We start from the raw sequence: 16,418 nt of genomic DNA on the forward strand, positions 1-16,418 counted from the left end.
CATCCTATTCAAACCATGTCTAATTCCACATTCATTTCTGCTGTGTTTGGACCAGATATTTCCAGAGTCTGTTGTGCCGTGCTCCCCATATATATGAGATCACAACTCTTGCATCAATACAGATCTGTTCCAACCTGTAATAGTGTCAGACAGGGCATGTGGATTGTGTGGTTACAGTGACAGGTTTAAATTTAAATCTATTTCAAACTTTATTCAATGAAAGAATCAATTTTGACTTTTCCGTAAATCTCTGGCCCTTGTTAGGTCTAAAAAGTGCGTTCAAACTTCATGTATTTATAGAAAAATTTGATTCATAAAATAAATAAATAAAGCATCCGGAAATGACGCAATGGATCGACTCCTCCTTCCCAGTACCACAACAGGCCCAATGTTATATTCATATAATGTATTGGACGTTCACATTGGACCTAATAGGTAAGTCCCAGGTGTCTTAAAGCGCTGCCCTGTGCGCTCGGTGCGCGTCTGGCTCGCGCGGCGCTGGCTCGCGTGGCGCTGGCTCGCCCGCTGGGCCGTGTCCAGTGTCTTCGCTGTGTGCTAACCCTCTATGTACTGTACTGTTCAGCTGATGTGGGATTCTCCGCAGGTGTGAGTCTCTGTCTGCTGCTCGCGCTCTGCTGCCAACCAAAAGAGTACACCGCTCAGGACGGACAGTGCTGCCCCATGTGCCACGAAGGTAAACCCCCCTCTCCTCTGGCAGACCCGCCCCGTGTGCTCACCCTACCCCAGCTCACAGGGCGCAGAGACAGCAGCTTCACATCGGAAAAGCACCAGGAAATACATCGTGCCAGTGTAGCAACCACAACAGTTTCATGTTTACTATAGGCCATGTCAAGTTGCTCTTTTCGTCTGACTCTATAATGAGCTCATAAAACTGTCTATCAACACCGCAGTAAACCTGACAGGCTCGTGATCTGCGCCATTTTAGTTTATTTCCACTACAGTGTAGTCTACCAATGGCCAAGCATAGGCCCTATTTAAGCTGTGGGCCTATGGTTGGGCCTCATTGTTGCAACCACCCAGTTTTGTCTGCAATACGAGCCTTGCCCGAGGACATTTCTTCTGCGTCATTACGCATTACAAAAACCTAGTTCCTCTACGATATTCCGTTTGACTACATTGTATTGAGGGTGTTACTTGAGACAGCTGCACAGCACACAGTGAATTAAACTGTGAGTAACTTGTAATAGGCCACTGCTTATTTGACGTCTCCCATATACTCACTATTGTGCACTTTGATCTGTTTGAGGGAGCTAGAAAGCTCTGAGTTGCACAGTCGCGTTGGACAACAATAAAAATGTTGAGAATCAATAGCTCTGTTACTACACCCAGCTCCGCAGCTGTGATCACGTGATGTAGGAGTTGTTTACTGTAACTGTCAGTGTGACACACAGACATGGACTGCCATAAATACAACTCAGAAGTCACATTTTTACAGATGAATGAAGTCCGTTCAAAATCCTCCATTTGCTTATCTGATTTGTCCAGCCAATATTTTTCCTGCTGAGAGTCATTCACAAGAATGACTCTCAGCAGGAAAAAGACTTATCAAAACTATAGTTAAGAAAACTCAAGCACAATTTCAGTATTACAGTTCAAATCAAATACAAGACGTGAGGGTGAAATAAACATTACTTATTATAGCCTATGTTGTGATGCCTGGATTAGTCCTGGGTTTGCATAAAGATATTTATGATAATTAACAGTGCCAGTTGAGAGACAAAGCTTGCTGAAGCATATTGAGAAGTGCAATAGTGAAAAGGTACGTTCACACCGGTGCGTCAGGTGCGTCGCGTTCACATGTAAAGTCAATGGTGGACGCGCGTGTTAAACGCAGCGTGGCCAAGACGCGCGTCCACCATTGACTTTACATGTGAACGCGACGCACCTGACGCACCGGTGTGAACGCACCTTAAAAGAGAAGGAATGACACTGGCCATATTGAGCGAACCACAAAGAAATGTCAACAATGATGCAACTGTACAACTATGGATGGTAACATTTTTAAATGAATTATGTGAATTTTTGAAGAAAAATAAGTAATTTTAACTAATGATAATGTATTATTATTTTTGTGAATAATTACAAATTGTGATTTTTTATTTTTATTTAATCTATAATCATAACACATTTTGTATTGTGACATTTCTAGTTGTTACAGTTTGAGCAGAACCTCTCCCAAAAGTACCCGCATGTCTTTAGCTGTAACAGTCTGTGTGTATGTGTGTGTGTGTATACAGGCACAGTGGTGACCAGGCACTGTACTGCTGACCTGGGCACTCGCTGTGGGCCGTGTCCCAATGGGACCTACATGAACCAACCCAACGGAAGGACCACGTGCTTCAGCTGCTCCATCTGCCACTCAGGTAGTCCACAGACCTCTCACCAGGCAGGCTGCAGAGCTTAGAAATAATGTCACATAATTAGTGATGGACAAATCAGTGCCAGATATAATGATATATTGATCCTGACTGAGGTATGAAAATGTATTGATTCTCAGATTTCTGAAATAAAATTTTAGAAATATAATAGAAAGTTTAGATTTTATCTGCAGATAAAATTAATGATTAGATCACTTCAAGCTGGGATGGAGCACAGATATCTATATCGCAAAAGAATAAAATCTGTCAACTGGACAAAATGTTGTAGGAGTGAAGACGTTTCGCTGCCCATCCAAGCCGCTTCATCAGAACTGAAGTGTGACGGTGTATGTGCAAGTGTGCATGTGTGTGATGATTCAGAAGTCTTGTGTCTGTCATGTGCACAGTGAGGATATAAACCTGGTCTCCTGTGTTGCTCCTCCAGTCTTGGGTGTGCTGGAGCTGCAGCCCTGTACCTCCAGCAGTGACTGTGTGTGTGTCTGTGTGAGTGTGGCAGGATATAAAACTGGTCTCTTGTGCTGTGTGCAGGCGTGGGTTTGGTGGAACTCCAGCCCTGTACCTCCAGCAGTAACAGTGTGTGTGGGCCTCGCTCGGGCTTCTTCTGTCTCACCTCCACGGAGGAGTCTGGAGGCTGTGAGGTGGCTCAGAGACACACCTCCTGCTCCCCTGGTCAGAGGGTACTGCAGCCAGGTCAGACATGCTCACAGAACCACACGCCAACCTGCAACCCTGGTATATTTCCTGTCTTAGTTCACAAAAGTGATGATGTCACACATAACAGCCCCATAGAGTGTGCTACTATTACTTTTAAAATTACTCTGAAGATAAAGAAAAACATTTTGATTTGTTTAATTTTTTCCTTTGTTACATAATTCCTTATGTCTTGTTTCATATATTTGATGTCTTCTGTGTGTATATAAAATGTAGAAAGTAGTTAACATAAAGAAAAAAAACACCGAATGAGAGGGTGTGATTTTTGGCACAGATGAAAGTAAAGCTTGAATCTGGAGCTCTGATACGGTTCATGTGTTGTGTCTTCTCATCAGGCACCAGCTCAGCAGACACAGTGTGTGAGAACTGTCCAGAGAGACACTTCTCCCCTGCAGGACTCAACTGCACCGCCTGGACCATGTATGAATATATGGATTTTAGCCCAAATCCTACACCCAGTGTCATCCAAGTGAAGAAATAGCTTAATTTAATCCAAAACAGTGTGACATTAGAAAATTAGGAATCTGAGCTGTAATACCAAATGTAAGATGTGTTTTAGAATTATATCAGTCCAAACTCAGCAGCATCTCAGAGCTACAACACTTCTGAGCCCTACAAAACTTAAATCATGGCTAATGGACAATCAAATCTGTCCACACAGCTGAATTTAAACAGCACCTTTTACACATGAGCCTGGACTGCAATCATATCTGTATGTCGAACTGTGAATAGGCATTAATGCTGCGTGTGTATGCTGTGAGAGCATGTGTCTGACTTAGAAATTAGCTTTGGCTACAATCCTGCATAGTTACAGGTATGTTTTTTTAAATTATTTTAGTTTTTAATATGCATTTAATAAATAAATATACAGTTGAAACTAGAAGTTTACTTACACTACAGTATATAAAAAGATGCATTTGCTTTTCTTTTCTAACTGTCTGACAGGAAATCAGACTAAACTTGCCCTGTTTTACGGCAATTAGGAATTCTAAAATGTATTCTATTTGCTAAATGCCAGAATAAAGAGAGAAGGATTTTTAAAAGACAATTTTCCATAACCTCTTAAAAGTTAGAAGTTTACATACATTTCATTAGTATTTGGTACCATCACCTTTAAACTGTATGACTTGGGTCAAACGTTTTGGATATCTTCTTCTTCTACTCTCCTGCAACAAAACAACCCCACAACATGTGTTACTGTGTAAAGAACCACAATAACTGTTTTGGTTCACTTGTGTCTGATCAGTGTGCTGTTGTTTGCCTGTGTCCTCAGCTGCCCGCACAGCCAGGTGGCGCTGCGGCCTGGGAGCAGTCAGGAGGACGTGGTGTGTGGAGGGGCGGTGCACCGCTCACACTTCATCCTCAGCATTCCTTTTGTGGGGGTCATACTCATCCTTATCCCTGGTCAGTGCTTTTAGGGTTTGACTTTTTAAGGCAAGACAGTACAGGAAATAAACATATTTGGAGGCTGTTTGCTCTCCTAACATCTAAGAGTTAGATTCTGCTAAATGTAATCATCATTTCACTGGTTCAACTTACATCCATAGAATTATATGGAACATTGTAACCACCAAACAGTTTAGTCAACGGTTTACTCAAAAACCTTTCTACCATGTTATAATGTTGTACCCTCATCAAAAAATGCTTAAAGAGGTGATCCACGGTGATTGTGTTGTGATAGCGCTCTGAAGGGGGAGTGACTTTGTGCAGGGAGCAGAAAGAGGAGGGACTCAGAGCGTTAAAAACTAAAGTGTACCTTATTAAACATGTACATTTTTTCAGTGAAAATAGCATTTTCAAAACACTAAAATGTAACGTGGTGAACTAAAAACTCACCAGTAAACTAATCACACTGTTCCTTATAGTCCTCCGGGTGCTGCCTAGTTTAGCAGCTCTATTTGAAATGTGTTTTTGGGATTTAGATGTTTAATCCCATTATAAAGTTTCCATGTTTTTCTTGCAGTGTCTTGCCTTAATTTTGCTTTTTATATTTTAGTTCTTCACTGTGTCACTAACTTTTGGAGATGCTCTGTGTTGCAGTCCTGTGCAAGTTAAAAGGACGAACTGACCCCAAACGTCAAAATAATCAGAACCTTGCACTCTAGCTACCTGTGGCTAACTATTGTTAACTGTGACTAATCGCAGCTGTGTATGGCTATTTGTGGGTGGCAGCCAAGTCCAGGTGAGACGACTAACTTCCTACTAATTCCTAAATCTTTACTACAGCAACACAAGGATGACAGGAACTGACCACAGACTGAACATTAGGGTTGTTGTTACCAATATAATTATTCATGAAGTTTCTGAAGTGGACAATTTGACCACACGTCGACAGATTCAGCTTTCTGCCTCCCATCACCTGTCCCTCATCTCCAGAATGACCCCAGCCTCTCTCCTGACTTCCTGACCCCTGACATCCTGTCTCTTCTGACCTGTGCATCTTTGCTGTGGTCTTCTCCCAAAACCACTACAGTTACTCCTCCGTTGAGAGAAAAACTTTGTCTGGACCCTGATAATTTTTTCCACGCTTGTTTTATACTCTGTTCCAAATAATATTATTGCAGCTATAAGGCAGCTATAAAAGTGTTTTTTTAAAGTAGTAGTAGTCTTAGTAGTAGTAGGGGATGTTTGTCCTTAGTACAACAGTTCAAGCTTTTTTTAAGAGTGTCATCATTACAGTATATGAGTGTCAATGGTGAGCAATAACATTTTCTTCTATGAATGCTCAAAAAACATCTAAAATGTGAAAAAGCTGCTATAGCTTAATAACAAATATGATGGTCTGCAGCTCTGCTAGATATTTAGTACTGGATATTGTCGTTTTCTGTTCTGTTGCATGAAGAACAGGTGCAGAGGCACGGGAATAATTCTGTAGATCTGCCTCTCCTGCTGAGGCAGGTGCAGGGGTTTAGGGTTTAGAGATGATTCAGATCAGAGAGTGTCCTTTTAGGTTTAAACAAAAAACCAAAGATAATCTAAGCACCAAATTATACCATATTATATAATATAACAAATTATAACAATTTAAACATACAGTTGAAACCAGAGGTTTACATACACAAAAAGACACATACTCTTTTTTTCTCGCTGTCTGACTTGAAATCAGACTAAACTTTTCCTGTTAGGTCAATTAGCAAAATTATTTGTATTTGCTAAATGCCAGAATAATTAGATAAGGATTTTTTTGGGCAATTCAAGCCCAAGAACGCCATCCCAACTGTGAAATATAGGGGTGACAGCATCATGTTGTGGGGTTGTTTTGCTGCAAGAGGGACCGGTGCACTTCACAAAATAGATGACACCATGAGTAAAGAAAATTATGTGGAGATACTAAAGCAACATCTCAACACATCAACCAGGAACTTAAAGCTTGGGCTTAAATGAGTCTTCCAAATGGACAATGACCTGAAGCATACTGCCAAACTGGTTACAAAGTGGCTGAAAGATGACAACAACATGACAACAACGAAGCCCTGATCTCAATCCCAAAACTGAAAATTTATGGGCAGACCTGAAATGGCATGTGTGAGCAAAGTGGGCTACAAACTTGGCTCAGCTACACCAGTTCTGTCTGGAGGAATGGGCCAGAATTCCTGCCAACTATTGTGAGAAGCTTGTGGAAGAATATCCAAAAAGTTTGACCCAAGTCATACAGTTTAAAAGCAATGGTACCAAATACTAAGGAAATGTATGTAAACCTCTGAAAGTAACAGAAAGCATGTCTCTTTTTATACAGTGTATGTAAACCTCTGCTTTCAACTGTAAATAAATGTGTCATCATGTCCAATCTTTTCGTGATTAAAAAGAAATCAACATTTCAATTGTTACAAGTTATATTTAATTAGAACTAACCTTGTATCTGAGGACATGAACTGGTCATGTTAATACAATTTTTAAGTCAAAATCTTGCATACAGTTCCTTTTAATTTTATTTATTTTTTAATCAGATTTAATGTATGTTGATTTAATGTATATCAATCTTGATGTGAATGATATTTTATTGTTTTAATGTGGCTTTATTCTTTGGGCTGCTCATTTATCTGATACCAAAGGACACTTAGATTAGACATTTGTTGTAACTTGTTTCAGTAAACACATTTTGAAGTATGATATATTGTTAGAGAAAAGAATCATCCTAAATGATACATTTGGAACTACTTAATGCCACAGACACATCAAAGCAGGAAAATGTGAGTAAACCCTTTTCAAAATTTTCACATCCATTAAAAACATGAGCTGCAATATATAAACAGCACAATTAAAAGTTTGAAAAAGTTGGTTCATATTTTTTCATTGAATTTATTGAACCAAGTTAAAATCATTATGTGTTCAACTAAAATGATCAAATCCAGCTTGTTGTAATTAAACTTGTTATTTGCACAGATTTTGTCAGTGTTTTATTGCTTATGTAGAATGGTCATAGGTTAATCCATCTACAACTGTGGCTCTCTGCAAGTCATTTGTTTTAATTGGGTAATATTTACGTTGGCTTCAGTTTTTATACAGTCTTTCTCTGGACACCATGCATTATACAGTCTTTCTCAGGGTGCCTTATCCTTGACATTCTGTTTTACTAACTTGTACAAACAAATGTTAAACGTGCCTGTGCTGTAATGTCCCACTGTGGTATCCAGCTGAATCGTCACAGGGAGGGAGTGGCTCTAGCTGTAGTTGCGGAGGTAGACCAGTCTGTGAGGGTGGAACTTCTCTCGGCATAAAGGGACACTCCGCCTGGGATGAACAAAAGCAGATCAACACCGACTGTTAGGTTCAGGACATTTTTAAAATGCCCATCATCAGTGCTTTCAACGCAAGCAAATACAAAATGGGAGGAACTTCATCAATTACAAAAATTTACTGTCACAAGATTAAAAGGGAAAGTGTGTGTGGACCACACCAGTGCCGCACCTGGGGACCCATCTCTCATGCACACTCCACACTGGTCTGGAAGTTGAAACCTACAACCTTCTCGCTGTGAGATGAGAGGACTGATGGTGTGTAACTTAAATATATTTCTTTTATACCCAATATAACTCAATCAAATCTGAATTCTGCATTAACTCAAATGTGCAGCTGCACATATGTAAATCAGGATCTAACTTGTTCAATAGCTGGCATGCTTGTGTGGATGTGGACCTTGTTTTGGCACCACTCGCTGATGCACTCCCAGCAGAACAGGTGTCCACAGGGGGTGGCCGTGGGTCCTCCTCTGTTCCAGGCACAGGCTGCAGCGGGCTGTGGAGCTGCCGGGACGCTCAGAGGACTGGACACACCAACACAATATCATACAGGCCTCAGCAGGAATCAGTTACAATTGCTTAGGGTAACTTTCTAGGCAAATATAATTCTTTCTATGTAATCTATGTCACTACACCAAACACAGGCCAAACTATGGCCTGGGGGCCACACACAACCCTTTGGGCTTATTAATCCCGCCTGCTGAATAACAACAAACAATAAACTTTATTTATAAAGCGCTTTTCATACAAGAAAAATGTAACACAAGTGCTTTACAGGTGCATTAAAATCAGTCCCACCCACAAACCCACGCAACCACCCCCACAGCCCAACAACCCAACCCCAACACATCAATAAACACAACCAGAGAACCCCCCACCCCAACGCACACTCCCACCCCCCACCCCAACACATGTTAAAATACCTTTGTGGTTTCATTAAAAATATGTTTAAGTGCAATAGGCTGGCTAAAGATGAACCAGATGAGGAGAGCGCCACCAGAGGAACCATCTGCACCAGGGCAGGGTCACCCGCAGCCACAGGACACCAGCCACAGGGCCCTGAGAAGAGATGAGGTCAAGACCAAACCCTCCAGGGCCCACGAGCCAGGGCCCAGCAGCCACAGCCAACCACAGCTCCTGGTGCAGAGGGCTCCTCAGAGGAAACACTGGCAAATCTAAAATTATTAAAAATAATAAAATAAGTCAAAGCTAAACAAGTAAATAAAACATGGATATCAACATAACACACTAGCCAGCCTAAATAAGCCTAAATAAATAGAGAAGTAAACTAAAGTGATAAATACTAGTCAAAAGCTATGCTAAAAAGATGGGTCTTGAGCCTGCTTTTAAAAACCTAAATGTTCCCTGCGGCCCTGAGGTCCTCCGGCAGACTGTTCCATAGACGGTGTGACCAAATCATATTTAAAATAGGTAAGGGTAAACCTTGTTTCAGTTTACGTATTCAAACAAGTTGTTGATCTTTTGGCACTTGATAAAAGTGAATGTAAGTTTTCTGCTGTGTTTATTTAACTGATATTTAATACATTAGTTATTAATTTAATTAATGCATTTGGGAAAACAATTTGTACAATGCATATTCATGCTTTTGCTACATGTTACAGGCCAAATCTCTAATGTTATATATATATATATATATATATACTATATATATATATATATATATATGTATGTGTATATATATGGTGTATATATGTGTATATATATATATGTGTATATATATATATATATATATATATATATGTGTATATATATATATATATATATATATGTGTGTATATATATATATGTGTATATATATATATATATATATATGTGTATATAATATGTGTATATATATATATATATGTGTATATATATATATATATATATATATATGTGTATATATATATATATATGTGTATATATATATATATATATATATATATATATATATATATATATATATATATATATATATATATATATATATATCCTGGCCCAGCCCCTCTGTCAAATTTTAGAACCTATCATGGCCTGTCTGTCAGAAAGTTTGCCCACCTCTGCACTACACCATAGACCCAATAAAGTATGAAAACAAACACTTGTGCTGGAGGTTCCTCTCTCACTTGTCTCCCCAGTCTCATCTGTGCTGGAGGTTCTGCACCTATCTCATCTGTGCTGGAGGTTTCTGTCTCACTTGTCACACCTGTCTCAATTGTGCTGGAAGTTTCTGTCTCACTTGTCTCCCCTGTCTCATCTGCTGGAGGTTCTGTACCTGTCTCACCTATGTTGGAGGTTCCTGTAGACTTTCCACTCCTGACGGGCTCTCTGTCTCTGGTTGAAGCGGTTCAGCTGCAGAACCACAGTGAGGAGCAGCTGAAGCATGGACAGTGCCCCCAGCATGTGGTAGCTGGTCTTGATGGCCCTGTCGTCCTCAGAGGGCCCCATCACACGCAGCTGCAAAGCAAGTCAAGGCAGGTTCATTTGTATAGCAGAATTCGAGCACAAAGTAATTCAAAGTGTTTTACAGAATAAGAAAGACATTATAAAATCACACAAATCAAAACATAAATAATCACCAATAATCATCAGAAAAGTATCATTAAAGCACCAGCAGGAGGCCGGTTTCTGAAGTCTTCAAAGTGTGAGATGAGATGGTTCATATGGCACATGTACTTTGGTGCTGGTCCATGGAAAGACTTGTAGACAAGCAGAGCTGCTTTAAAATCTATTCTCTGACCCAAAGAAGCCAGTGCAGAGACCTGAGCACAGGACACATGTGGGAAGTACTGTCTCGTTCTAGTCAGGACCCGAGTAGCAGCATTCTGGATGTACTGCAGCTGTCTTAAGGCCCGTTTGGAGAGGCCAGTGAGCAGGCTGCTACAGTAGTCTAACCTACTGGAGGCAAATGATCTCCAAGTCTGGTTTTAAAGTATGCCTATGATTTTTGCAATGCTTTTCAGATGGTAAAAAGCTGCAGATTTTATTGATTTGATGTGGCTGTTAAAGTTCAAGTCTGAGTCCATTATTACATCTAGATTTCTAGCCTGATTTGAAGGTTTTAGAGAGAGAGACTGGAGGTGACTGCTGACACTTTCTCTATGTTTCTGTGGGCCAAAGATGATGACTTCAGTCTTGTCTGAGTTTAGTTGGAGAAAGCTGTTTTGCATCCACACACTGATCTGTTGGATGCAGTGGCAGAGTGAATCCACTGGTCCAGATTCACCTGCTGCCAGTGAAACATAGATCTGAGTGTCATCTGCATAGTTGTGGTGGGACACATTATTGCTGCAGATTAACTGGCCTAATGGCAGCATGTAGAGATTGAACAGCAGGGGTCCTGGGATTGACCCCTGGGGTACCCCACAGGTCAAGGACATTTTATCTGAGACACATTTTCCAATTTTAACAAAGTACTACCTGTTTTCTATATAGGACTTGAACCAGTTTAGTGCAGTACCAGAGATGCCCACCCAGTCCTCTAGTCTCTGTAAGGGGATCCTATGATCCACAGTGTCAAAAGAAGCACTCAGATCTAACAGGATCAAGACTGGGACTTTGCCTGCATCAGTGTTCAGGTAGGTGTCATTTAATACCTTTATCAGAGCAGACTCAGTGCCGTGGTGAGGTCTAAAACCTAACTCTGTATAAATCTTTCTGCTTGATTAGTATCTGAGAGAAGACTGGAAAATGAACTACTGAACTAGGATCTAAGAATCCCATGCATTTCAGATCATGTTCGTAGAGATCTAAACTACATGTTTCGGGAAGGCTGGAGGATTCCCTGAAAAGGACATTTGGATGGTCAGTAGCCCTGTAGTTAGTTTACTTACGTAGCTGATGCCGGCCACTCTCCTAGAGAGGTTATAGAATGAGCCTGTGAGGTAGAACAGAGCCGTGTGGAAGCGTTGCAGGAGGTCAAAGGCCTGCTGGAGAACATGCACAGCCGGGACACAAGCGCTCCTCTGGGCTGGGGTCAGGACGGCCACTGCCCTGCGCACACACTTCCTCAGACAGCTCTCCATAGCCCACGGACTGGGGGAGACCTGGACAAAAAGGTTTATAAATTCTAGCATGGAATGTCACATATGTATATTTGTATTATGCTTAGGAAATAATACATAAGTAATGAATGACACACTTTTCCCCATTATAAACCTTAAACAGACAGTGCAGCCACACACAGTATAGCACCCCTTCTGTTCTGAAGTAGGGCTACGCAGTAAATCAGAAAATTGTATTGTAATATTGTAATATGGTTTAACAGAATATTCATATTGCAAGAAAAGCATTTTGCAGGTAATGCTAATGTTCATAATTTTACAAAGACATTTTTATTAAGAAGGAAAAATATCCATTTTTATTTATACATTTTGCCTTTATTGACTTTTTGTTCTTGTTTTAGTCTCAGTTATGTTTTTATTATGACACATTTTGACATAGTACTTTGTTTTAAAGGTGCAGCAACTTTTCAGGTTTGCATAGAAAGTATGGCATTTAACCTACTTATCTTGTATTTATTCAATTATAGGTGTATTTGCTACATTACCTTAGAAACATGTATTCTTACTGTAGGTGGACATGCTCCTCCACAGACCAATCTCCATAGAGATAGATAATGTTAAGTAGGTAGCAGACCCTCCATCAGAAAAGTTACATAGAGTACTTTTAATTTAAGTGAATGTATAGCCTGCATTATGACAATGCTCAACATCACACAATCCCAAAGTCACGCACCGTAGACTGAAGCTAACTTAAGTTTTCAAACTAAACTTAATAATATTTATGCAGTCTGGTGGTTGGCCCAAAGAGCATTAAAGCAGATATGGGCCAGATACACTGGTCTATTTCTAAAAGGAACTATTACAGTGGTTCTTTCCCACATGTGAAGCCCCTCTTCAGTCTTCACACAGTACCTGGCGTGGGGGTGAGTTGTCTTCCTTGTCCAGCTCTCTCTCCACACATTGCAGTACCCGCTCCAGCAGGTAGGGCACCAGGCTGTGGCACAGGACAAACCCTGCGCGCCTGCCCACAGATGGGACGTGCCTTTGAGACGAGTCCACCTGGAGAATATGCACATACTCCTCACCCAAGGTCTGGTAACCTACAGGAGCAGGGGGAGAAGGGGTTATCTTAGGTGTACAGCTTTGCATATGCCAGCTTTTTGTTAAGAAAAGGACAGTCAAAAGTATTTATATCACAATAGTGGCTGACACAATAATCAATATAGCAACAGAGTAACTATATCACAATTCCAAGGTTCTCTATCGAACAAAAATGCACTGTTTTTATGAATATGTTAAAGAAAATGTAATATTACGCAATTCTGATACTTGTGAGCTTTAAGCAATGCTAGAGTGTTCTTACCTCCTCAAAAACATACCTGGTGTTGTGTTTTGTTTCATTCACACATGTTTGAGTGATCCTGAATTATTAGTCTGTCTGCAGCTTCAAAGCTAAACATGCTCTATTCCACCTTGTGATGTCATGAAGCAGTAGTGTTCACGTTAAGAGTTACCTTTTCCCAGTTGTTTAGTAGTGATTGGTAATTTCAGAGCTGAAACTATCCAAATGATTCTAGTAAAGGTGTCTGGAGTTTAAAAACAGTGGAGCTCTTCCTCTATTACCATATAACATCAAAAGGTGGAATGGAGTGTTTTCTGTTTGAAAGAAGAACAGCCTAAATATGCAGGGTTTTTGTGTTAAACATGTGTGAATGAAATAAAATGCTCTACTCTAGGTATATTTTTGATGAGGAAACAGCATGAAGGATCAGCTAATATGGACCCTTTAAATAAAGCAGATTTTATTCATGATTTTCCTGAAGTCCAAAATTAGCCTTTATATACATGGTTTTCTCTCAGGTTTTATTTGGACAGAATTTCAAAGGTATACTAAGGCATGTACATTTTTTGTTTTATTATAACTTAAATTATTGAATCAAAAGTATATTAAAATATCAATATTGCAGTTCTTAACAGCCATATCGCATATTTTCCAATATCGTGCAGCCCTACATTCCTCCAAAGCAAGTAGCATTGTCAAAATGATCGAAAATCAGATACTAATGGACACTAAAACTGTAATCAAAAATTAGATATTAATTTAAGCAAGTACTGATACTGAAAAAAAACCCCACATAAACTGGATAAAATTTGTCCTTTCCTGGACAGTTTCATCTTGAGTTTTATAAGAACTAGTGTAAGACCACATGGTATAATAAACAAATACAATTACTTTGTGTTGAAAATTACAATATTGTCTTAAAAAGAGCTTTTAAAATTTTCATTCAGGTACAAAAAACTGTATTGAGTAACGAGTTTATTCTTTAGTATTGAAATCGAGTTTGAAATGTTAGTATCGTACCACCCTTGAATTTTTATTTATGCGTTTATTATTTTGAAAAATGTCTAAGCAACATGTATGACCCAGAGTTGATTTAAAAAAAAAAACAAAAAAAAAACACCCTTTGGGCTTATTAATCCGGCCCGCCGAACGTGACTAAATTATATTAAAATAGGTAAGGGTAAACGTTGTTCAATGTTTTTCTGTTAAGTTTATTTAACTGAACGAATAAATTAATCATTAATTTAATTAATGCATTTGGAAAACAATTTGTACAATGAGCGTTGCATATTCATGCTTTACTACATGTTACAGGCCAATCTAGGGTGTAGAGGAAAAACAGTTTTTTTGAATACTCAAAACTAGGGGTGTGTAAAAATATCAAAATCTTGATATATCATATAATTTAATGTAATGATACAGTATCAATATCATGGGCTGCTGTATCAATTTTTTTTTTTTGTATATTTTATCAAATTCTTCTGTCACAGCACTACAATTCTGTGGCTTGTTTAGAGAAAGAAACTTGTTTATGTAAAACATTTGACATTTGATTCACTGTTTTGATTATTAAATTAGGTGTATTTCATATTAGCTTTGCAACGGATAGTGGTTTAACAAAAAACTTTTAGTATTGCAGTTGTGATTCAGTAGATATGTTGTGATTTTTTAGAACAATTAAACTGCACTGTATCCCTGTGTACATGTAAATGTGGAACTTGTATAAGCTTAGGATAAATGATATTGACGAATGAAACAGTTTGATGTGTTCTAATTAGTAAAAGGCACTGGAGAAAATGCACTTTGTTATGTTCATTCATCTTCAATAAACGGTAGATAAATGCACGATTAATGTTTATTTTTTGTGAAAATGGGGTTGATCATTAAGGGTCACGAATGCCTATATTTTTCACTGAATTGTATTGAATTGAAATATATCGTATCACAATGTATCGACTTGAAAAAGTACAGTATCGAGATAGGTATTGTATCGTGGCCTATGTATCGAGGTATGTATCGTATCAGGAATAGCTTAACAATACCCAGCCTTACTTAAGACGCAGATGCAGGACAATACAGGATTACTCAGGGATGAAGGATTACTCAAACATGCATGAATCAATCAAAATGCAAACACTGTTATGACATGATTAAAAACTATAAAAATTATGAATATATTCCCTTTATCCCAGAACTTTTACTTTAATTGTATGGCAACCAAACAGCATGATTGATAATAGTACATAAGTTAGTTAATTTTGACAAAAAAACTTTGGACTATAATAGCAGCCTTAGATTAACATTTAAGACGATCACTAATCATTAATCACACAACATAGATTCCCCTGGTGGACAGGAAACGCCGCACTGACCTGAGACCGTGGTCAGAGTGTAGTAGGCCAAGTCTGTGAGCAGCTGCACCTCTCTCCTCCAGTCCAGCCACCGTTTAGACCCTAAAGACCAAAAGGGCACGATACAAAGGAGGTATGCAGGCTACACACGCAATACATTTAGGTTTCATGATAAGAAATGTCTCACCAGCGACTGTTTGGAAAGCTTCGTTGGCGTTATTTCTCAGGACACTTTGATAATACTCGTCCTTTTGGCTGGAGCGGATCAGCTGGGACTGGTTTGCAGGGATGAGAGGCATGTTCCCGGCTAAGCTCTCTCCGCATCTCCGCTCTCATACAGCAAACTCTGGATCCATGTGTCAAGTACAGGGCGTATCTAAAAATGTATGGTATTTTGAGTAGAGTTCAATCCGTGGTCTACTCCGGATACACCGGGTTGGACGCTCTTGTCTCGGGGAACGTGATCATTGAGAGAAGTGTGGCAATTGTAAACAAACCCTGGACACAGGAAGTCGCAGCTCTGTGGCGTCCGCCAACGTGAGGCTGGAGGTCTGCAGCGCAGGCTCGGGCGTCACAGGAAACTCACCGTGATTATGAGGCAAAAACACGGGGTTGGGAGAGTTTGGGGAGGCCATGGAGGAGGACTATCGGACGGCCTCAAAGAGATTCTGGCAAACTGTCCGACGCCCAAGGGGAGGGAAGCAGGGTTTCACCAACACTGTTTACAGTGCGGGTGGAGAGCTGCTGACCTCCACTGGGGATGTTGTCGGACGGTGGAAGGAATAGTTTGAGGTAATGACAACCCTTTCAGCCAACTGTGCCGGTGCACGTACGGATGCTTCATATTGATTCATTTACTCCATGATGCCATC

The 16,418-nt window shown here is 39.8% G+C and overlaps 2 protein-coding genes across 2 annotated transcripts; one reads left to right on the plus strand and one right to left on the minus strand.

Moving 5' to 3' along the window:
* Window positions 1-269: 269 nt before the first annotated feature.
* On the plus strand, window positions 270-7,495 carry LOC117373641 (tumor necrosis factor receptor superfamily member 14-like). The gene is made up of 7 exons (XM_033969715.2): window positions 270-435; window positions 605-694; window positions 2,259-2,384; window positions 2,928-3,089; window positions 3,446-3,530; window positions 4,384-4,514; window positions 5,151-7,495. The coding sequence occupies exons 1-7, from the start codon at window positions 342-344 to the stop codon at window positions 5,213-5,215; spliced, it is 753 nt and encodes a 250-aa protein (XP_033825606.1). The 5' UTR covers window positions 270-341; the 3' UTR covers window positions 5,216-7,495.
* A 206-nt stretch (window positions 7,496-7,701) lies between these two features.
* Window positions 7,702-16,033, minus strand: pex10 (peroxisomal biogenesis factor 10). The gene is given in 9 exon segments (XM_055223377.1): window positions 7,702-7,831; window positions 7,833-7,841; window positions 8,247-8,313; window positions 8,315-8,369; window positions 10,138-10,306; window positions 11,683-11,895; window positions 12,766-12,953; window positions 15,568-15,648; window positions 15,734-16,033. Coding segments are annotated over 9 exon segments (954 nt in total). The 5' UTR covers window positions 15,846-16,033; the 3' UTR covers window positions 7,702-7,771.
* Between the last annotated feature and the right edge of the window lie 385 nt (window positions 16,034-16,418).

Source organism: Periophthalmus magnuspinnatus, chromosome 7 (assembly GCF_009829125.3).
Source record: "Periophthalmus magnuspinnatus isolate fPerMag1 chromosome 7, fPerMag1.2.pri, whole genome shotgun sequence".
Taxonomy (NCBI): Eukaryota; Metazoa; Chordata; class Actinopteri; order Gobiiformes; family Gobiidae; genus Periophthalmus; species Periophthalmus magnuspinnatus.

Excerpts from the sequence above, each read along its gene's own strand:
- LOC117373641 (XM_033969715.2), top strand. The coding sequence starts at position 342 with ATGACGCAATGGATCGACTCCTCCTTCCCAGTACCACAACAGGCCCAA. Across the intron at positions 436-604 it reads GTTCACATTGGACCTAATAG|GTGTGAGTCTCTGTCTGCTG; the intron begins GTAAGTCCCAGG and ends GATTCTCCGCAG. Across the intron at positions 3,090-3,445 it reads TCAGAGGGTACTGCAGCCAG|GCACCAGCTCAGCAGACACA; the intron begins GTCAGACATGCT and ends TCTTCTCATCAG.